Here is a 21,328-nt window from a genome sequence, read left to right as displayed (position 1 = left end):
GCGCCAGTGACTATTGAGTACAATGCTTTTAGCCTTTCTTTGAAGAGAGGTCTTATCTCGTCTTTTCCCCCTTTCCTTTAACAACCTCAGCCAAGGTTTTATTCGTCTCGAGGAGAAACTTGTACCCCAAATCTAAGCAACTCCACGGATTCTTCCTTGCAAAGAAAAAGTGCGAGTCTTTTCTACCTTTTCCTACCTTTTCCTACCTTCCCTCAGAAGGCAATGGGAAGCAATCGGCACCATTTCTCCCCCCCCCCCTCTCTTTTCTCACTCAGTTCCCGATCCTGAACACTAATCCGAGAGGGAGACCCACTGGTTTCAATTAGATCCAAAGCCCGATCCTATATCAATTTGGCGGGTAATCCTGCTCTGGAGGCAATGAGGGTTTTCGTCCACAAAGGCAAATGAATGCCTTGCCTGAACTGCAGAGTCCAGGAATTGATGGGCACCTGTCAATCGGGACAGTTTGGACTCGGTGGGACTTGCTCCCGAAGAAACCTCTTCAGCTTCAGATTTAGCTCTCCCTCTTTAGCTTCAAATCTCAGCGAAGGGCACTCACAGCCCGAGCCGCAAGGCGTTACTACTACGAGACTACACGCGTGTAAATCCCCCTCCACACGAACCGATGGACACCGACACGCGGAGACCCCTGAGCTACACCCACAAAGACATCGGCTTTCCCTTGAAAAGCCCGGCATGGAAAGACCTCTACATTTCCAAACCCCTCAAGGGATCTATTTTCCCTTGAAAGGAAGAACATGTTCAGATAGCTAAACATCCCCCACAAAAAAAGTTATCTATTTTCTCTTAGAAAGCAGGGCATGAAATATCTATACACCCCCCCCCCCAAAAGTAATCTATTTTTCACTCGAAAAGCAGGACATACAATATCTATACATCCCTCCCCCAAAGTGATTTATTTTGAAGTTGAAAAGTAGAGTGTGTAAATATCTATACATTTTCTCCCTCCCCAAAAGTGATCTGTTTTTTCACTTGAAATGCAGGGCATGAAATATCTATACATCCCCCCCCCAAGTGATTTTTTCACTTGAAAAGCAAAGCGTGTAAATATCTATACATTCCCCCCCCCCAAAAAAAGTGATCTATTTTTCACTTGAAAAGCATGGCATGTAGATATCTATACATTCCGCCCTCCCAAAGTGATCTGTTTTCCCTTGAAATGCAGAGCATGTAAATATCTATACAGCCCCCCAAGTGATCTATTTTCTCTTGAAAGGCAGAACATGTCAATATATCTATACAGCCCCCTAAAAAAAAGATCTATTTTCCACTTGAAAAGCAGGCCATGCAAATATCTATACATCCCTCCCCCCAAAAGTGTTCTGTTTTTCCCTTGAAAAGCAGGGCATATAAATATCTTTCGCCAGCCCGGTTTCCCGAAGTGCCCCCTTTTCTCTGGCCACTTGATACTCACTCCTTGATACTCTAGCAACCATCATCCCCAGAGGCGCCATCCTCCCTGCCTGTCTTTGAGGCTCTTGGGCCGGACAGAAAAAGACGGGATTCCGTTCGTTCACATGGATTTATTTGCTGTAAACATTAAAACTCTCTCTCTCTCTCTCAATCTCCAAGGAAGAGGTTTTCGAGGGGAAAAGGTTTGCGCCTCCGATCTCATATACACCAAAAGGGTTTATTTTGGGGGAAGGAAAGGGGCGGTGAGGCTTAAGAATATGTCATACTGAAATTATATCTATTTTTTTCTTTGTATATTTCCAGTATGGCATATAGATATATATATCTACTACAGAATATGGCATTTAATTTAAAAACGCAAAATGATATATTAACTGACATTTTTTAGACATTCCCTTCCCTCCCCCCCACCAAAAAAGGACATTTTTTTTTAACCCAGATTTAAAAAAAGAAAGAAAGAAAGGCAAAGTGCTCAATAATTTCCAGGGAGTTCTATACATGAGAGAAACACTCTGGAAAACAGGTCCGAAAAGCTGGCGCATGCAAGAGTCGGCTTCGCTTCAGATCAGAACAACAAAATGATCGTCAACTGGTTTCCTTTTAATCAGCATCAACAATACAGACGACACTTACAAACAAGGAATTGCCGGACGGAGGGGTGTTTACAAACACGGGAACGGGGTCCCTTTTGCGAAAGATTTCCGATGGGAGGAGTATGTGGGGGATTGCTGCTGTTGTTGTTGTTGTTTTGGGGGGGTTCGTCTTCGCGTGTTGTCAACAGATGTGTGTGTGCGTGTGTGTGTGTGCGCGCCCACCTATATTACAATGGAGAAAAACGTCCGAGGCTTCTCAGAGTACTACCAATCTTTTATAAAACCTAGCAGACTACATAGTGTCTGAAATAACTATTTATAGAATATAGGCCCTTTCGCTGAAAGAGCGAGGGCCTATAACGGGATCATCGCGCTTTCTCTGGAACCGGTTTGGAACCGGGACAACTTTTTTTGTGGGGGGGAGGAGGGCTCTGGTTCAGACCTCGTTGATCTCCTTTCCTGATATTTTTTTCCTTTTCTTTCCCTCTCTCTTTCTCTCTCTCTCTGTCGCACAATCTCTTTATAAAAAAAGAAATTAGAATCGGTTTAAATATATTCATAAATAGGCACAGAATAGTTTTCGTGTGTTCGTCTAAGGAAGAAAAAAACCCAACCTGGCGTCTGAGAAATGTACAATCCTTTGCCTTCCGTCGATCCATGCCGCCCCCTCGCCCTCCCAATCCCCCCACCCTCAACTCTTCTGGAGTCTTTATATTACAACTTTCTTTTACAGAAGCAGAAAAGGCTTTAAAGTCCTTAATAAACTGGGGCCGGGGGAGGAAAAGGAGCGACGGTTCACCTTAAAAGCTCTTGCCTTCAGCAGTCCGCCAAGACTGAGCCTGGCTCAGCTTTCGGTCTCCAAAGTCCTTGTTCACCATCATCAGCATCGATCAGCAATAAACTCTTTGAAGTTTTTTGTTGGGGGGGGGGGCGAGTGAAGGGTTATTGTTTGTCTGTCTAGGCGATAATAATAATATTATTATTATTAAGAATAAAAAAGCGTGGGTACCATGTGTGTGCAGTCCAAGGAACCCAGGAGGGCCCCCAGAGTGTCCCCCAAAAGGGCCCAGTCCCTGTTGTGCAGGAGAGGCCAACCACAGTTTGGAGGAAGGGGCACCCAAAGGTGCTCCTAACTGGCCAGGAGTGCTTTCGCTTTCTTTGCAGGCCTCTGGCTTCGCTTCCTCTCCCCCTTTGGAGGCTTTGGAAGTCCTTCACATATTTGAAAGCACAGCCGCAGAGTCTCTCTCTCCCTTTCTTTTTCTCCTTTCCTCTCTCTCTCTCTCTCTCTCTCTCTGCTTTCTCTCTCTCTCTTTCTCTAAAAAGGCAAAGTGTCCAAGAAGAGCTTGTCGATTATTGCTGGCGGCGGGACCAAGTCCTCCAGCTTCAGGTAGAAGATGCGCTGGAGGCCTTGCGTGCAGAGGGTGCGCAGTTCTGGGAGTTTGCCCAGGAGTTTGGACAAGTAATTGGGCCGGTTCAGGCCCCCGTTGTTGAACGTCACGTGGTCCTTGAGGCAATTGACGATCTTGGTCTGGAGCTCCTCCACCCGCTTGGGCTCCTTCAGGCCGTGCCTCTCTGCGGCAAAAAGGAGAAGGAGAAAGAGGGCGCCGGCATGAGACACCCGAAGAGGGAGGGAAGGAAGGGGAAGGAAGGAAGGAAGGAAGGAAGGAAGGAAGGAAGGAAGGAAGGAAGGAGAAGGGAAAGAAAGGAAAGGGAGGGGAAGAGGAAGCAGGGAGAAGGGGAAGGAGAAGGAGAAGGGGGAAAGAAGAAAAAGGGAAGAAGAAAGGGAGGAAGCAGAAGGAGAACGGAAATAGGAAAGAAGGAAGGAAAACAGAAAGAAAAAGGAGAAGGAAGGAAGGAAGGAGAAAGGGATGAAAAAGGCAAAGGAGAAGGAGAAAGAAAGGAAAGGGAGGGAAAAGGAGGGAGTTAGAAAGGACAGACAAGTGAAAGAGGAAGGAAGGGGAAGGGGAAGGAAAGGAAGGGAAAGGGGGAAAGAAGGGAAGGGGAAATGGAAGGGGGAAAGAAAGAAGGAGCAGAAGGAGAAGAGAAAGAGACAGGTATGAAGGGAGGGAGGGAGGGAGGAATGGAAACAGAAAGGGAAACAGAAAAGGAAAATAGAAGGAAAGAAGGAGAAAGAGAAGGGGAAGGGAAGAAGGGACACACACCCACTCCAGACATTTCAGGGGGAGACCTCAACCCACCAAAATGTCACCTCCTTTTCTCAGCCTTGGTACTTCCAGTGCTTTAAACCGGTCATCCTCTCCCTATCTAAGCTCTAAGGAAAGTGCACCAGAGAATAAAAAGGGATCTTGTAACACTTTTGGAACTAACCGTACCAAAGAAATTGTAGCAGAAGCTTTCCCAGACTCAGATATGCACCAGAGAAAGGAGACCAAGTCTAGGAAAGCTCATACTCCAACTTCTTTAGCTCACAGCCCTGTTAGCCATATAGCAAAGTACAGTATCAGTTGAAATCCACACAACAGTGATTCCTTTATCAGGACAGCCAAAGTGCAACGTGTATAATGTGCATTGTGGTCGTTCCAAGAAAGGTATCACAGTTTTGTGGATTTTGAACGATACTGTTTTTTTCACTCATTTAGTCTCAAAGGTGCTGCAAGAAGATCCCTTTGCATGCTGATACACCAGACCAGTAGTGCTGTGTCTCTAATTCTGCACTTGAGAATCTCAGGTTAGATTAAAATCTGTTTAAATGTACTTTTTAAAAAAACGCCACAGGTCTCCTAAAATTTGACATAGGTTGTTGGTGCCTCTGCAAGTCTTAACCCAGCTCTGGATCCTGCTCTGGGTTTCAAATGGGAGAAAAGTGGGATATAAATAAATATAATAAGTGAGAATTCAAAGACATAGCCATGATAGTCTTGCTACAAGATCACTTATAAGCGTGACAACATGGTGTAGTGGTGTGTGTTGGACTACAACTCTGTAGAGCAGGGTTAAAATTCCCAAAGTAACTGAGAGATCTTGGACAAGTCATACATTCTCAGTTTCAGAGGGAAGCAAAGGCAAACCCTCTCTCTGAACAAATCTTGCCAAGAAAACCCTGTGACAGGTCTGCCTTAGCTTTGCCATAAATCCCAAATGACTAGAAGAGACACAACAGCAACAAACAAAAATAGCAAGATAAATGTGCGCATTCACTTGAATGGCCCGAAGAGTCAGTCTGGCTGAACTCAAGGGCAATTTACTTGCTGCCGCCGGGGTAGACTTGGAAGGCAGGAGGAAGAGAGAAAAACTACATTAGAGGTGGCTGGACTCAATGAAGGAAGCCACAGCCCTGAGTTTGCAAGAGCTGGGCAGGGTTTTTGAAGGCTGACTCTGAAGTCTCACATGTATAGTTTAAACTAACTTGTGAGTTTTTCGGGCTATGTGGCCATGTTATATAAGAGGTTATTATATAAACTCTTATAGAACATGGCCACATAGCCTGAAAAACCCACAAAAAATAACTTGGGAGCATTTAACAACAAAGACTTGTGTCAGAGTGTAAACTATCATCTTAGGCTCACCTATCTGCATGGCAGTGCTCAGCTAAGTCCTATATAGGGTTGACTGTGTAGCAGAGTAGATCAAACATGGAATACACACACACACACACACACACAATAGACCTCTGGACTATTGGTTGGTTTCAGCTAGAATAGCTCCACTGAATCAATCCTCAGATAGCGAGTGAACACCCCACTGTTTCCACGAATCTTCTGTATTAGGGGCTTGCCAATAGATCCTGGCCTGTGCCTGAAGGTGGTTTGCGCTGCTGTGTTCCCTGTCAGCCACTGTGAGTGCAGGAGAGGGTTAGGGTTATGACAGGGTAGTTATCCTGAATTAATTCAAGCCCAATTGGAATGTGATGACAGGATTCTAATTTACCTTAAAGAGTCAAAGGGTAGGATGGGCCAAATAAACACTTTAGCTTAATCCAGAGTAAAAGGCCAACATTCACGGATGAAGGGAGGGTCAGTTCTAATCTCCAGTCCTCCTGAAATGCCAGTGTGAAATGAGGGTGGCATCTGTGTGGCCACTGAGAATTTGAAACAGAGGGTTTTCAAAGTGCAGGCTCCTGGCCTAAATGGGAAATCTAATCTCCTTTGGCAAAGGTGAATATGAAAAGCGGAGAAGGAGAGCCTGGATGCAGCAAAAGTTGTGTATTCTCTAAATGAAGTGGTGTGTGTGGGGGGGGGGGGTCTAATCTGCATTCACTGTAGCAGACAGGCAATTGGGTTATTTAATTCAGAGTAAAGAAAACCCAGAGAGCCAGTGTGGGGTATTGGTTAGAGTGTTAGACTCCAACTCCAGAAATCAGTGTTGGGCTACAACTCTGGAGGTCACCTTTGAACTATGACTCTGGAGATCAGGGTTTGATTCCTGTCTTGAGCATAAAAACCCAAAGGGTGGCCTTAGGCAAGTCACACTCTCCCGGCCTCAGAGGCGGGAATGGCAAACCCCCTCTGAACAAATCTTGCCAAGGAAACCTATGATAGGTTCACCTTAGGGTCTCCATAAGTCCAAAATAATAGTAATGCCTTGGAGGCACACAACAATAACAAAGGAAACGCATCCGTCCCTTCTAGGATGCTCACCTGTCACCATGGCCAGGGCTGCGATGCAGGAGAAGGCGGAGATGTCCACGTTCATGTTCTGGAGGTTGGAGGAGAACTCCACGATGGAGTCGATCCATTCGCCGAAGCCCCGGACGCACTGGAGCCGGTGGAGGACCACCCCGTTGCAGAAGATCAGCTTGCCTTCCACCGGGTTGGACCTGCCCAGAGGATGGGGGGGGGGGGGGCAAAGAAGAGAGAGAAAGAGAAACAATGAAAAGAGAGGGGCATGAGAAGGAGCGAGGAAAGAAAGAGAGAGAGAGAGAGAGATGGAGAGAAAGGCAAACAACTAATTATTCCCCGAGCAATAAACGGCGGGCTTCAGAGGCACCTAATTACCGGGGAGTTAATAAAAGGCGGCTCAGCGGACCTTGAAGGGCTGGGGGTGGGGGTGTCCCCTGGCCCAGCCGCCCCCTCCAAGCCTGGCCCCAAGGTCCCACCTGTAGGCCAGCCGCAGGACGAAGAGCTCCAGGAAGGCGGATTCAAAGAGGAGGTCCTGGTCCTGCTTGGGGAGGTCGGTGAAGCCTGGGATCTTCTCGGCCCAGCCCCGGATGATCTCCATGGATCCCGTCAGGAGGTCGTAGAACTGCTGGATGTGCTGGGTGTCGTCGCCACTCAGCTGGAAGTCCGGGTTGGCCTGGAACTGGGAGGAAGGAGGGATGGAGGGATGGGGCGAAGGGAGGGAGGGAAGAAAAAAAGGAAGGAAGGAAGGGGAAAGTGGCAGAGAGAGAGAGAGAGAGAGAGAGAGAGACCCCGGCCACTTAATGAGGTTCTCTAAAACCGATCGCCCGTGAAATTGCTAAGCCCACCGCCAGGAGGGGAGCCAGGTTTTCCTAACAATTCAACCTCCCTCGGACCAGGAAGGAGGGGAGCTGCTCTCCCGACTTCCATGCAATTCTTTTCAAGGGGGGGGGGGGGGAAGGAGGGCTGCTGCAAAGCTGGATCGGGCTACTTCCAAATAGGCCCCCAGCGAGGCATCTCCAAAATCTCTGGGTGGCCAGAGTTCCCTGCCGCAAAGGAGGGCAAGGCACCGCCAAATGGAGGACCTTCAAGAACCACAGAGGACATTCTCAAAGAAAAAGCGATAAGCACGCATAGAAAGGTAAATTCACTCTCCAAATGGCGGTCGCTTTGGAATGCCTCCTGGACAGAAGGTTGAAGTGGAGGACAAGTCCGGGAAAAGAAGGAGGAACCACCTCTGGTCACCCTGAAAGTCTGGGCCAGAAAAGACCTCAGTAACCAGCCCCCAGGAGGCCAGTCCCGACCAACCCAGGGCCCCGGCAGGAAAGCGCCTCCTTCTCACGTGCACTTAAGCCACACGCGAACACGGGTGTCCCACTGAGTCAAATACGTCCCAGCCGAAGAGGGCGGTTTTATCCCCTGTTCTACTTATACATGTCGGAACAGAATAAAATGGACCCTAAAATAATTTGCATCCCACAGAAAGAGAGGAGGATGCGCACCTTCCTCCCCTCAGAAACGCTTCATAAACTTCAATCTTGCAATCGCTTCTAAGCCTTGGAAGGACTTCTCTCCCTTCCCCCCCAAAAATTGGGGGAAGTAAGAAAACCCCACTTAAAAGAGTAACCCTCTGACAGAGAATTGGGTCAGTCTAGAAAATCCGTGAGCAAAGGGATCCGAAACAATTTTGTGAAAGAGGTTGGCTACTCAGTTCTTTCTTTTGCAGAAACCATGCAGGAGGAGCTGTGTTGGCCATTTAACAAATACCAACAAAAATCCACTGGTGGGTTTCTCTTTCTTTTAGTTAGTCTCAAAGGTGTTGCAAGATCCCCAAGAGAGAGAAAGAGACACAGAAAGAGTGGTTTGAGAGTGGTTTGGGCGTTAGACCCGGACTTTGGGGACCAGGGTTCCAATCCCGGCTCAGCCACGTCATCACCCCACTTGGGCAAGTTACACTCTCTCAGCCTCAGAGGGTGGCCCTGCAAACGTCTAGACTAATCTTGCCAAGAAGACCCCTTAAGTCACTTTGAAGGCATACAACAACAAATGCTGGTTTGCTAAAAGTGTTGGTGCTTCAAAGAGGGCCCTTGATTAGGAGGGCAGCCTAGATCTGCTGGGAGACTCCCACTCCCTTCTCTCTCCCCCACACATCCCCCATAAGCTGGACCTCCTTGGGAAGTGGGCTATGTCTCCGTGGCTTCTCTAGGGAGCCCCGAAAGTGGCCTTTCCTGCCCCCCTCTCTCTTGCCTCGGGTGGGTTGTGTGGAGGGGCGACCTGACCTGGCTCGGGCCTAGCGGCCTGCTTTGTCCCCAGTAGAGTGCCCCCCCCGCGAGGGAGGAGGGGACGAAGAGGGTCTCCAGCTTACCCTGGAGTAGTCCAGGCTGGTCATAGCCGGGTTGGAGTCGACATGAGCTCTCACCAGGGCACTGATCAGACTCACCGGGGGCGACGGCGGGGAGGGCTCCTGGGGGCTCTTCGGTTTCGAAGGCAGGCGACCCCTCCGGCCTTTTAAACTGTCGGTGCGCACCACTGAGCAACAAGAAGGAGAAACGGAAGAAGAAGGAAAGAAGAAGAAGGGGGGTTAAATGTCGCCAGGCCGAACAACAAAAAACAAGAAAGAGAGGGAGAGAAAGAAAGAAAGAAAGAAAGAAAGAAAGAAAGAAACCCCTCTTCCTGAGTTTACTCTGGAAAGAACTTGGAAAAGTGAGGAGCGGTGTGTGTGTTGAGTTGTGTTTTTTTTTTTTTTTTTAACAGCTCCTCAAACCTCTAGACAGCATAGCCACTAGCCATTGGGGAGATTCTGAGATTTGTAGTCCCCAAGTACCTATTCCCACATTCTCAGCGTTTTGAGTTCTTTCTCCCCCTTAAAAAAGGATTTGTTTGGAGCCCCCCCCCCCAAAGAGCCCCTGGCCTCCCTCTGTGGGACTGGCACCCCTTGACTCTGAAGGGAAAGCCTGGGGGCCGAGGGTGGCTGCTGACCCCAGCGTCGCTCTGGATCGAAGCCCCCGCGTCGGCGGGGCAGAAGTAGCTCCTTGGGGGCGTCCTTCCTCGCTCTCCAGGGGAGCCCTCTTGCCTGGGGGCTCCCTTTGCTCCCGCAGCCCTGGAACCCCTTCCTCCCCATTCCACCTTCCAGTCTCAGCCGAGCCAGAGTGGTATTAACAGTCTCTGGAGACCAAGAATCTCAGCTGGGTCCTGCTCTCAGCCTCAGGGGAAGGCAATGGCAAGCCTCCTCTGAACAAATCTTGCCAAGAAAACCCAGTGGTGGTTCGCCTTAGCGTGGCCATAAATCGAAAAGGCCTTGAAGACACAAGAACAAATCCCCTCCTGCGCCTTGGAGGTGGGCCTGGGGTCTCATTGGGGGCCCCTGGGATCCCAGCGGGCGCTCCTGTCTCCCTTTCTCTCCTGGGCCTACTCTGAAGTCAACCGCCCTGAGTTCAGCGGGTGGCTCCCACCCGGCAAAGGCCGCATCCGCACTGCAGAAATAACAACCCCGGTGACACCGCTTTCACTGCCGTGCCTCAGTACTACTACTGAATCCTGCCCATGGTAGTTTTGTGAGACCTTCTCTAGCAGAGAGCTCTGGGGCGGCAAGAAACAGTTCCTAGATTCCCACAACACCGAGCCATTGGGCCGTTAAAGCGGCGTCAACCTGGATTCTTTCTGCAGTGCGGATGCAGCCAAAGCCACAAGTGGGGAGCGAGTTTTCGAGGTCGTGGGAGTCGTGCTTTCTTTGCCTTGCTTTCTTCTTTTTGGGGTGGGTGGGAAGAAGGGGAAGGCTGGCTACTCTCTCCGCCCGCCCGACCCACCGGCAGCCTCTACCTTCTTTGACCATGCCGACGGCCAGGCACTTCTGGAAGCGGCAGTATTGGCACCGGTTCCGACGGCGTTTGTCCACGGGACAATTTTTGTTCGCCAGGCAAACGTACTTGGCGTTTTTCTGGACGGTGCGCTGCGGAGACAAGAGGAGAAGTGAAGGAAAAGGAAAAAGAAAAGGGAAAGGTCCCCAGAGGGCCACCTAGGGCCCATTCCCTCCACACCGCCTGGCATTGCTTCCTAAGTCCCTTTTCCTCTGGTTCCTTCCTTCCTTCCTTCCTTCCTTCCTTCCTTCCTTCTCAGCTTACCTTCCTTCCTTATCTCTTTCCTTCCTTCCTTCTATTTCCTTCTTACCTTACCTTCCTTCTCTATCTCCTTCTTACCTTACCTTCCTTCCCTCATTTTTCCTTTCCTTCTCTATCCCCTTCTTTCCTTCCTTATCTCCTTCTTTCTTTCTTTCCTTCCTTCTCTATCGCCTTCTTTACTTCCTTCCTTCCTTTTTTCTTCCTCCCTCCCTCCCCCCCTTTTCCAAGGCCTCCGGTGCAAGGGACTACGGGGGAGGCCGCCTTTTTCTTCCTCGGGGGGCTGCCCAGGGTTTGCCCTGCCAAGCGCGGGAGCCGAGGAGGAGACGCTCCGTAAATACAAATCCGTGGGCATTCATCTTATTTACATCCCTGGGAGACCGTCTCTCTTTCCAAGGATAAGATTATTCAATCAGGAGAGGGGGCCGGGGGAGGGGGGGGAGGGAAATAAAGAGATCACTTAATTTGACCATAGGGAATTCTGTTCCACTTGGTTAGCTTAGACACGGTTCTCTGTCCTAACCAATTTCAATCCGGAGGCAAAAGGAGAGAGAGACCGCGCGCATGCAAAATAGGGCCCGCCGGCTCCCCCCCTCTCTCTCTCCAGGGGACGCTGCACTTTTCTTCGGAGGGGAAAGGGACATCGTGTGTCCCCCCCCCCCCCCACACACACACACATACCATACCTCTGGGGACCAGATGACCCAGCAGCTATGAGCAATCCCTTCCCACCGCCTTCCCTGCCTCTGTGACTTCCCCGTCGGGAAACAAAAACAGTCCCAGGAAAGCCTTTCAGAGTTTGAGACCCCCCAAAAAACAAGAAGTTAAAGGGGGAGAGTTGGGGCAAAAACTTAAGGTGACTCTTGGGGATGTATGAGGGCGGAGAGAATTTGGACCTTTCTCCCCCCCCCCCCCCATTATTTTTACCATCCTCGTCCACCTCGCACGGTTGATATTGCGGCCCCACAATTAGTCTTGGAGGAGGAGGAGGAGGAGGAGGAGAAGGAGGAGGAGGAGGGTAGGATTTCTCTTCCTTCACTTTGATAGAGACGATCTCCTAAAGGGGCCAGCCTCTCCTTCGTTCTCACACACACACACACACACACACCTTGACCTGGCTCCCCGAGTAAAGAGCTGGGCTTGGACTTTCTTTCCAAGGCGCGCGCGCGCGCGCGTGTGTGTGTGTGTGTGTGAAAAATGGAGGCGCTGTGGCGAGCCCAGGCGACTACCCTAATAAAAAGTAACTTTCTAGGGGAGGGAAGAAAGGCTTGGCTCTTTGGTTGGGGCCTTCTCTTTTCCCTGGGTGAAAAAAGAAAGGGTCAAGCGCCGGCTCCTGTCCACACACCGAAGTGAGTTCAAAGCACCTTCTCAAGAGGAATGAGGGCTACGGCTACTGGCAACCAGAAGGCCGTAGTTATTCTGGATTATATAACACGGAATGAAAGGATGGAGTCTCCAGGTGGAGCCACCTCTCCTACCCTTCCCAGACAAAGGTGGATGAGCCCCAAAGATGGGGGGAGGGGCAAATCCGTTCTGGTTAATGTCGGGAATCATCGCATCATTCTCCCAAACTCTACGAAGTTGATGGGGTGGCCATACGGTCGACCTGAAGGACAGCAAGAGCAAGCACATTTCTATACCGCTTTTCGGTGAAGAAGGTGCATAGACCCCACATTCTGCAGAAAGTGGACCCCCACTAAGGTGAAAGGCGATGGATGGGCCAGCGGGTGCAGGAAAGGGGGCGCTGGCAGTGGGCAAGGGGGAGATGGCACACTGGCATGGTATCCCACCTCCAGAAACACACACACAATCTCTCTCTCATTCTCTCTGGTCCAAATCCCACTCCAGAAATAATCCAGTTTGAGACCGCTTTAACTGCCCTTGCTGGGGAATCTGCTGTGGCCCCAGAGCTCTCTGGCAGAGAAGGCTAAAAAGTACACTTCCCAGAATCCGAATAAAGAGCTGGGCTCCTAAAGGGGCCAGCATCTCCTTCGTTGATAGAAGCCTCGTTCTTAGAGGCATTGAGCCAGGGCCTCAACCTGGGTTATCTCTGCAGTGAGTTTTGGGCCTGAGAGAGCCCCAGCAGTGCCCAAGCGGGTGTCCTCCCACCCACTGGGTCCCGGGTCTGACTCACCTTGAAGAAGCCCTTGCAGCCCTCGCAGGTGCGGACCCCATAATGCTGGCAGGCGGCGTTGTCCCCGCAGACGGCGCAGAGCCCCTCGTTGGAGGGCGAGCCCCGGGAGGGCGGCGAGGGCACCTGGGCGTCCAGCAGCTGCGAAGGGTGGCCCAGCTGGAGCCCCGGGAAGCCCACGGCGGCGGCGGCCTGCTTTCGGATGGGGCTGGGCAGGGCGAAGGCGGGGGCCTGTCCGTCGTGGTGATGGTGGTGGTGGTGATGGTGGTGGTGGTGGGGCCCGCCGTGGGGTGAGGGCTCCCCGTTGAGGGGCAGGGCGTGCAGGGGGCCCTCGAAGCGCATCTGGCAGCTGCCCACGGGCGTCCCCGGCGGAGACTGCTTGAAGGAGAAGAGCGAGAGGCGAGGCACCGCCGTCGGGCCGCTCTTGGGCACTACCCCGCCTCCTCCTCCTCCTCCGCCGGACCCATAGCCCTGGGGGTGGTGGGGATGATGGGGGTGGTGGTGGTGGTGGTGGTGATGGAAGCCGTGCAGAGGGCCCGCCTCGTCCCACACGCTCTGGCCCGGCCCGAAACCCGAGGCTGGCGGAGGAGGAGGCGGCGGCGGAGGAGGCGGAGGAGGCGAGGAGCAGGGCTTGTAGTAGACGGCCAGGTCCTCGCTGGCTGGCCCCGGAGCCCCGCCGGGGGGCTGCTGTGGAGGAGGCGGTGGAGGCGGCGGAGGCGGCGGAGGAGGCGGCGGAGGGGGCGGGTATCCGTGTCCGTGGATGGGGAGCTCTTCCACCTTGATGGCGGGCGCGGACGGGGGCTGGGCGGGCATTTGGTAGAGGCAGGGCGGCTTGACGTCGTAGCCGGCGGCGGCTGCGGCAGCGGCGGCGCCGTAGTTGTCCATGAAGGTGCTGAAGCTGGGGAGAGAAGTGGTGGCCGTGATCTCGGTGTTGGTGAGGTCCATGCTGAACTTGACGAACTCGGGCGTCAGGAAGTCCCCCGACGAGTATTCCCCGGCCGCCGCCGCCGCCGCCGCTGCTGCCGCTGCCGCCGCCGCCGCCGAGTGATGGTAGGCGTAGCTCTGCGTGGCCGGACTGGCCCCCTGCGGCGAGGACCCGAACTGAGCCTGGACGCAGGGCATGGCTGCAAGGGGCACGGCGCCACAAGGAGGACAAGGAGGACAAGGACACGCTCAGACGGGATGCCAGAATCCCCCACACAAACACTTCATCCATGAGGTCCCCCTCCCATGCATGCCCTTTTCACCCTCCCAGCCCCAGTGGGTCAGGATCAGGACCGGGAGGGGGGGAGTTAAAAGAGGGAAGCCGGGTAGAAAAATCTAACTGGAGTGGCGAGGAGGAGGTTGGGAAGGGGCTCAAGAGTTGGAGAGCAGAAAGAGATCAGGATGGCAGAGGAAATGGGGTGAAGGGAGGTAAAGTGGAAAGCCCGGTAGGAAACCTAACGGGGGGGGCGATGGGGGCATTGGGAATGGGTTCAGAAAGAGATCAGGATCATTATAACCGAGGAAGTGGGGTGGAGAAGTTAAGGTAGCGGGGTAGGAACAAACCGGGGTTAGGGAGGGAACTGGGATGGGGTTCAAGAGAGAAAGAGTTGGAGGGCAGGAAGAGGCTGCAAAGGGAAGGCTATAGGCCCAGTGGGGCAGGAGGGGAGGTGGTCCAAGTAGAGAACTCGGCAGGGGAGGAGAGGGTGGGGTGTCTATAGAGGTAGTGGGAGGAAGGGGGGGTTGAGTAGGAGGAAGGGGTCGCCGTAGGAGGGGGAGGCCGACAGGGGCTGCCCTCCAAGCCCAAACCAGCCCAGGGAGGCCGAGGAGGGACAGCGCTGGAGTGGGGGGGGTTTAGTGGGCCCCACCTTTCCGCCTCCCCCTATTCTCCCTTCCATCCCCACCCACACATCCGTTCTTTCCTGCCTTCCCCAATTTTGGGTGACAGCCCAACTCTTTGGATCGCCCCAAAGGGAAGGACATCTTCTTCATCGCGACCCAGCAAGAGGTCATATATACATATACGTGTGTGTGTGTGTGTAAAAATATAAAGAGGCAGGTTTATTTATTCTCTGGAAGAGGAGGAATAGTCAGCCACTCACCCACCTTCAGCCGAGCGAGAGGCGTTTTCGGAGGAATGCAAGGCGGACAGCGTCGGGGTTCAGCGGAGGGACAGGTTCCCGAGACTGGGGCCAAAGGAGCCCGACTCCGGCCTGAGAAAGAGAGAGAGAGAGGGCGAGGGAGAAAAGGGTTAGTGCTCCGCTCTTGCCACCTCGCCTCCAAGGGACAGGCAAACGGGGCAAGACCCCCCCCCCATATCCCAAGGGGCAAGACTTCCCAGGAAGATACAAATGCATACATACATACATACATACAGAGAAACGGAGGAACTAGGTTCGCGTGAAAGTTAATACACGCCGCAGTATACGTCTATGTGAATATATATAGACATATAGATGTATATGTGAATATACATATACGTAAACAGACATGTATATGTGAATCTATAGACATATAAGTGTATATATGAAGATACATATACGTGAACATGTGACCGTACATAGACATACACGTGTATATATGGACACAGACATATAGGTGTATATGTGAACATACACATATGTACGTGTATATGTGGATATAAATATACATATACGTTTCTATGTGAATACTGTATACACATACATGATATAGTGCATATGTATTGTATATGCGAATATGCACACATACACATATATGTATGAATATATATATATATATATATATATATGAGTATACTTGTACATATATGTATATCTGAATATACATAAACATATGTGTACGTATGTGTGAATATACATGGATGAGGATGGATGGAGACGTCATACCACCTTGTTTGCCCTCTTTGTACGACCACAGTATTAAGCAGCTTTCATTGCGCCGCGTGTCTACATGCACACGTACAGATACACAGACACGTGTCCACAGATACACTTTCCTGCATCAAACGCTCCAAAGTTTATTTGGAAGTCAAGTCAGTCCTTTGGAATCTACTGGAATTAGATTCTTTTCATCATCATTATGATCATCACCATCAGGGTGTCCACTTGATGAGACCAAATGGTTTTAAACCAGTTGCGACCCCCTTCCTTTCCCCTTTCTCCCCCTAGCCATCCCCCCGCTAGCTGCCAAGACTGGTCCGACTCAAGGCGGGAAAGGAGTCCTGCCAGCCCCGGCCCCGGGAGGCACCCAGAGAGCGGCGATCCAAGGCCCAGGAAGCGGGCAGGGAAGCGGCGGCAAGAGGCAGGGCAAGGGCGAGGGCTGTCAAGGGATGCGCCCCTCCAAGGGGAACTCCTCTCAGTTACGCCAGGGAAAGGGATCCCTCGCCTACCGCTTCCGCAGCTGACGCAGAGCAACCTCTCTCTCTCTTTGAAACCACAACAACAGCAACAACAACAACAACAACAACAACCAGGGGCTTTTCCCAAGGATTCCCAGCTCCCTGCCATCTCCGCCCGAGAACTTTGCAAAGCGGCCAAAGTACCAGTGCTGGCAACTTGTTCCCCTGTTCAGCTCACTGGCTCAGCCCACTCCCCTTGGCTTCCCCTCCGCACTTGTCCCTTCGGACTCTGCTGGCCCCTCGCCACCCCCCTGATACACCCCCCCCTTATGGCTAGGACGTCTGGGAGGAGGAGGGCTAGCCACTCTTTGGGCTCCCACCCCCCATGTCGGGCTCGGAGGGTGCAGGGTCCCCTTTCCCTTTCAGATCACCAGAGACCCCCTTCCCCCCCCCCACCCGGACCCACTCCCCCAGCCCTCTCGAACTCCGCCACAACTTTTCTCCTGTCTGCAGTTGAAGCCAGAAGAAACCTGGGGCCGAAGCCACGGAGAGGAGGACGGGACCTCCCCCAAACCGAACCCCTTGGCGATCCCGGCAGGCTGACCAGGCGCCCTCCTTTCCCAGGACCTGTCCTCCATTGCAACCTTCTCTCCAGGAAGAATTGCCAAAGGACCTCCATTTGGAGCAGGTCTAAGACGCATGCCTTTCTCTTTAAAGGAGAGTTTTGAAGCGTTTCTTTAGTCATGTCCTCCATTTTTCTGGACTGTTCTACATTTTGCAGTGTCTTGTACCCTCTTTTGCGGGGAGGACCTCTGCTCACCCTGATCTTGGCGGCAGCGGAGGGGAAAGAGCCCCAGATCCCAGCGGCCAGGCGAGCTCCTTCCAGCGAAGGCGGCTCGGACGGGGCTTCACTTGCCTCCGCCACCCCCTCCCTCCATCCCTCCCTCTCTCCTCTTGCCCCCAGCCCAGCCCCCTTCGGAAAGACTCCGCTTTCATTTAGAAAAGAAACCCTACCTGGGGATCTCCCTCCAGATGGCAATGGACCAAGAGTGCCCCCCCTGCCCCTCTGTTCCCAAAGCCCCGCGATCCCCTTACCTCTTAGGCGGAGTCTTTTTCATTCATTCCTTCCTTCTTTCATTCATTCCGCTGGAAGTAGCTCGGCTTCCCAAGGACAGCGCGGCGGCCTCAGCGGAGGAGGAGGAGGAGGCGGCCAGAGAAAGCGGCGGGGCGCCTTGCCTTGCCTCCGCTTCTCCTTCTTTCCCTCTCGGCGTTCTCTCTTTCCTTCTCCTTCTCTCTGTCTCTCCCTCCTTCCCTCCTTCCCTCCTTCTTTCCTTCTTGGCGTTCCTTCCTTCTCCTTCTCTCTTTTCCTCTTTTCTTCTTCTACTTCCCTTTCCTCTCTTTCTTTCTCTCTTAGCTCTCCCTCTTTTCTTCTTCTCTCCTTCTTTTCCGTTTGGCGCTCCCTCTTTCCTTCTCCCTGGATCTTTCCTCCCTTCCTCCCTTCCTTCTTTGCGCTCTTCCCTTCCCTTTGGAGCTCTCTCTTTCCTTCTCCCTCCCTCCCTCTCTCCTTCCTTCCTTCCTTGCTTGCTTCTCCCTGGCCGCCCCCCCTGCCGCGGGGCTGCTGCCTTCCTTGCTTCCCTGCTGTCCCTTCCTTGCTTGCTTGCTGGCTCTGGGGAAGGGAGGCGCGGGGCTGCGCGGCGGCGTGGGAGCCGGACGGAGTGGCCCTCCGCCGTGCAATGTGCCTTTGTTTATGTGGGCTGGGGCTGGGCCAGCCAACCTGCGCCGCGGCGGGCCAGCGTCAGTGCGCGTCAGGGCCGGGCGCCCAATCAGACGCCAGAGGGGCTGGCTGGCTCCCGCCGTTGGCTGCCGCTGCCTTTGGTAAATTTCCGACGTGACATCACCCGCAGGGCCGCTTCTTCTTAAGGTGGCCAAGCCCAGCCTCCCGCCCGCCCTCCTGCCTTCCCTGCCTGCCTTTGCCTGGCCCCAGCCCAGGGCACCCAGGCCAGGGAAATGGAGGACCTGTGTGCCGGACCAAAGGGGCACAACAAAGACACAACAAACAGGCCTGGCAATAGCAACCCATCTTTCTCGCTCGCGCTCGCAATGGAGGACGTTGTGGAATCCCTCCTGGACAGAAGGTGGAAGTGTAGGACCGTGTCCTGGAAAAGGAGGACCCTAAGGGAGGGTTGCTGCTCTTGATGCTGTATGCCTTCCAGTCCTTTCCGACTTTCGGAGACCCTAAGGCGAACCTCTCCCGGGTTTTTTCTTGGCAAGGTTTGTTCAGAGGAGGCTTGCTATGGCCATGAGCTGAGGCTGAGAAGACGTGACTCGCCCAGGGTTACACAGTGGGCTTCATGGCCGAGCTGGGAACCCAAGCCTGCTCTCCAGAGCCCTACTCCAACACTACTCGCCCTTCTCCTCCCACCCCCAGCCCGCCCTCAAAGGCAGGGAGGACGCCCGGAAGGCAGAGCAAAGAAGGAATGCATTTCCAGAGCTTGCCAATCCTTGCCTTTCTGCCCATGATGTGCGCCCTTAGGCCTCGGCCTCAGACTTCCCTGGCAGACTCGAGTGCTGCTTTGGAGGCACCGCCTGGGTCAGATTCAGTCAGGCAACTCTCTACACTGGGCCCTTGGTATCCGCTGGGGTTTGCTTCCAAGACCCCCATGGATACCAGAAAACCGTGGAGGCTCAAGTCCCATTAAATACAATGGCAGCCAGCTTGGTTTTGAAGGCTGGACTATGACTCTGGAGACCAGGGTTCACTTCCCAGCTCAGCCATGGAACCCCACTGGGGGACCTTGTCCAAGTCACACTCTCTCAGCCTCACGGGAAGGCAACAATAAACCTCCTCTCTGGCCCAGAAAACCCCATGATAGGGTTGTTTTAGGGTCGCCATAAGTCAGAAATGACTTGAAGGCACACAAGAACCACAACAACGAAATAAGTTTGGAATGACAGTATATCTAGAAGTAGATCTAGACCTGTCGATAGATCTCTATCTCTATCTCTGTCTGTAAATAGATATATAGACGTAATTCTCTCCCTCGGGGAAGGGTGTGTACCGTCATTCCTCCATATTGACGGATTGTTTATCCATGGCTATGGAGGGCCAACTGTACAGCCCCTTCCCCCGGGCGGGAGGCAGCCCCCTTCAGCTCCATGGGTCTCCCTTATGAGGAGAAGCTTGTTCTGCTGGCCAGGAAGGATGTCTCTGCCTGCCTGGCCCTCGCCCTCTTCTCCCCTGCGCAGGTGAGGAGCCAGGAATGCATTGACGCAGCCGGGCCATCCTTTGCAAGCCGCCAACAGGTTGCACAAGCCTTCCCAGCCCGGCTTACGTCCCGAAGCCTTATCTCTCTTTGGTCTCCCTCCCTGCCTCCCTCCTCCATCCCCAGAGGCTTGACAAACGATCAGACTGTCCAGCTAAGCGGAAAACAGAGGTGTGTGCATAGAGGAAGCAGAAAGGGAGAGGAGAAGGAAAGCATTGGACGTTTGCGGCAGCTTGGCTTTGCAAGGCCGCATGTCTGGTGTCCTTCTCTACGCGAAGGAAAGTGAGACCCGAGTGGGAAACTCTTTAGTGGGACAAACGTCGGCCATTCTGATCCACAAACACACACAGCCTTGGGAAATATTCCCTATGTACCAGAAGTGTTGTTCTTGTTGTGCGCCTTCACGGCGACCCTACTATCGTGGGGTTTTCTTGACAAGTATCTTCAAAACGGGGTTTGCCATCGCCATCCTCTGAGGCTGAGAGAGTGTGACTTGCCCAAGACCAGGCCAGTGGGTTTTGGAGCCGAGTGCTCAGACCACTGCACCGCGCTGGGGAGTTCAGAAATAAAATTGGCGGGAAGGAAGAGAAAGGGGCCCAAGAGGTTCCCCAAAAGGTGCCCAAGGAAGCCGGGAAAGGGCTCTTCCTCAGGATGAGAGCAGTGTCCCCTCAGGCTGCGAACCAGGGTTCTGTGAGGAAAGGGCCACTGAGGTGAGTGGGGGGTATTACTCTCGAGGAGGGGGTCTCCCAGCCAGGAGGGTCCCCTTGCTGCCTCAGTGGGGGGCAAACAGGGCTGGGCTTGGGGCGAAAAAGTCGGAGAGGCCGCTTTCTGTGGGCAGACGTCGCCTCAGGCAGGGGCTCAGAAACACGAAGGGGGTGCAACAGAAGTACGCCGGGCAGGTGCTGGGGGAGAAAGGGTGGCTTAGAGGCCGCCGGGAAAGGCGCCCCCTGTCGCTCTTTCTGGGGCCCTGAGGGCAGGGTCAGCTCCAAGGCACCTCGCAATGGAGGAACCCCTCCCCCCAAGGTCAAAGGAGGCCATGGCCCAATGCAAAGCTCAAAACCCCTGCTTCTTGGTCATGCGCAAAAGGGGAAAAGGCATTTTGGACTTCCTCCCGGACAGGAGGTGGGAATGGAGGACAGGAGCTGGGAAAGGAGGACGGCTGGTCACCCTGTCATGGAGGACATGGCCAAATATAAAGCTAAAAACGCATCCATAAATGCCTGCTTCTTAGCCATGCCTAAAATGGAGGGCGTTTTGGAATGGAGGACCTTTGGTCACCCTGGTCATGCTGCAAGCAATGGAGAAGGCTTTGGGATTCCTTCCTGAACAGAAGGCGGAAATGGAGGACAGGTCCTGGAAAAAGGAGGAGGACCACCTCTGGTCAACCTGGTCATGCTCAAAGTGGAGGACATTTTGGAATCCCTCCTGGGCATAAGGTGGAAATGGAGGGCAAGTCCTGGGGGGAAAAGAAGAGGACCTCTGGTCACCCTAGTCATGGCCCAAGTGGAGGACATTTTTGGATTCCTTTCTGGACAGAAGGTGGAAATGGAGGACAGGTCCTGGAAAAGGAGGAGGATCTCTGGCCACGCGTGTTATGCTCAAAGTGGAGGACATTTTGGGATCCCTTTCTAGACAGAAGCTCCAGGAAATGGAGGAGAGGTCCTGGAAAAAAGAGGACGGCTGGTCACCCTGCCGGAGGGAGAAAGCCTTGAGGGAGAAGGCGCCTCCTCCGGCTTCCTTCCTCCTGACTAAAGGCCATTTCCACAGCGGAGAAAGTGCCTCACTCGCCCGTCACCAAGTTCCTCCTCCTCCTCCTCCTCCTCCGCGCCTGACACGCGTGACAGCCTCCCTCCCGTGACGGGCTTCGGCTCTTGCGCGTCACCTGCTCGGAAGGGAAGGGAAGGGAAGGGAAGG

General features: G+C 53.2%; 1 protein-coding gene across 3 annotated transcripts; it reads right to left on the bottom strand.

The window, feature by feature from the left end:
• Nucleotides 1–1,874: 1,874 nt before the first annotated feature.
• NR4A2 (nuclear receptor subfamily 4 group A member 2) lies at nt 1,875–18,181 on the bottom strand. Of its 3 annotated transcripts, none has more exons than XM_089519996.1 (8): nt 17,247–18,181; nt 14,935–15,045; nt 12,854–13,974; nt 10,424–10,553; nt 9,045–9,133; nt 7,084–7,286; nt 6,626–6,804; nt 1,875–3,599 (listed from the first exon to the last, which is right to left on the bottom strand). In XM_089519996.1, exons 3-8 carry the CDS (start codon nt 13,970–13,972, stop codon nt 3,343–3,345), a joined length of 1,977 nt encoding a protein of 658 aa, XP_089376122.1. In that variant the 5' UTR covers nt 13,973–13,974; nt 14,935–15,045; nt 17,247–18,181; the 3' UTR covers nt 1,875–3,342. The 3 variants fall into 3 exon arrangements, with proteins under 3 accessions (XP_089376122.1, XP_089376120.1, XP_089376121.1); XM_089519994.1 differs by having other exon boundaries at nt 8,970–9,133; nt 17,247–18,180; XM_089519995.1 differs by having other exon boundaries at nt 8,970–9,133; nt 14,939–15,045; nt 17,247–18,180.
• Nucleotides 18,182–21,328: the final 3,147 nt, after the last annotated feature.

Source organism: Sceloporus occidentalis, unplaced genomic scaffold (genome assembly GCF_023333645.1).
Source record: "Sceloporus occidentalis isolate IW3139 unplaced genomic scaffold, rSceOcc1.0.p SCAF_4, whole genome shotgun sequence".
Lineage (NCBI taxonomy): Eukaryota > Metazoa > Chordata > Lepidosauria > Squamata > Phrynosomatidae > Sceloporus > Sceloporus occidentalis.
The sequence above is the reverse complement of the archived record's forward strand: the minus strand, read 5'-3'. Positions and strand labels throughout refer to the sequence as shown.

Bases quoted from the DNA above. Each gene is read 5' to 3' on its own strand.
- NR4A2 (XM_089519994.1), bottom strand. From the start codon at position 13,972: ATGCCCTGCGTCCAGGCTCAGTTCGGGTCCTCGCCGCAGGGGGCCAGT. The intron at 9,134-10,423 runs GTAGAGGCTGCC...CTTGTTGCTCAG, and splicing joins CGTCGGCATGGTCAAAGAAG to TGGTGCGCACCGACAGTTTA. The intron at 7,287-8,969 runs GTAAGCTGGAGA...CCTTCCTCCCAG, and splicing joins CCAGCCTGGACTACTCCAGG to TTCCAGGCCAACCCGGACTT.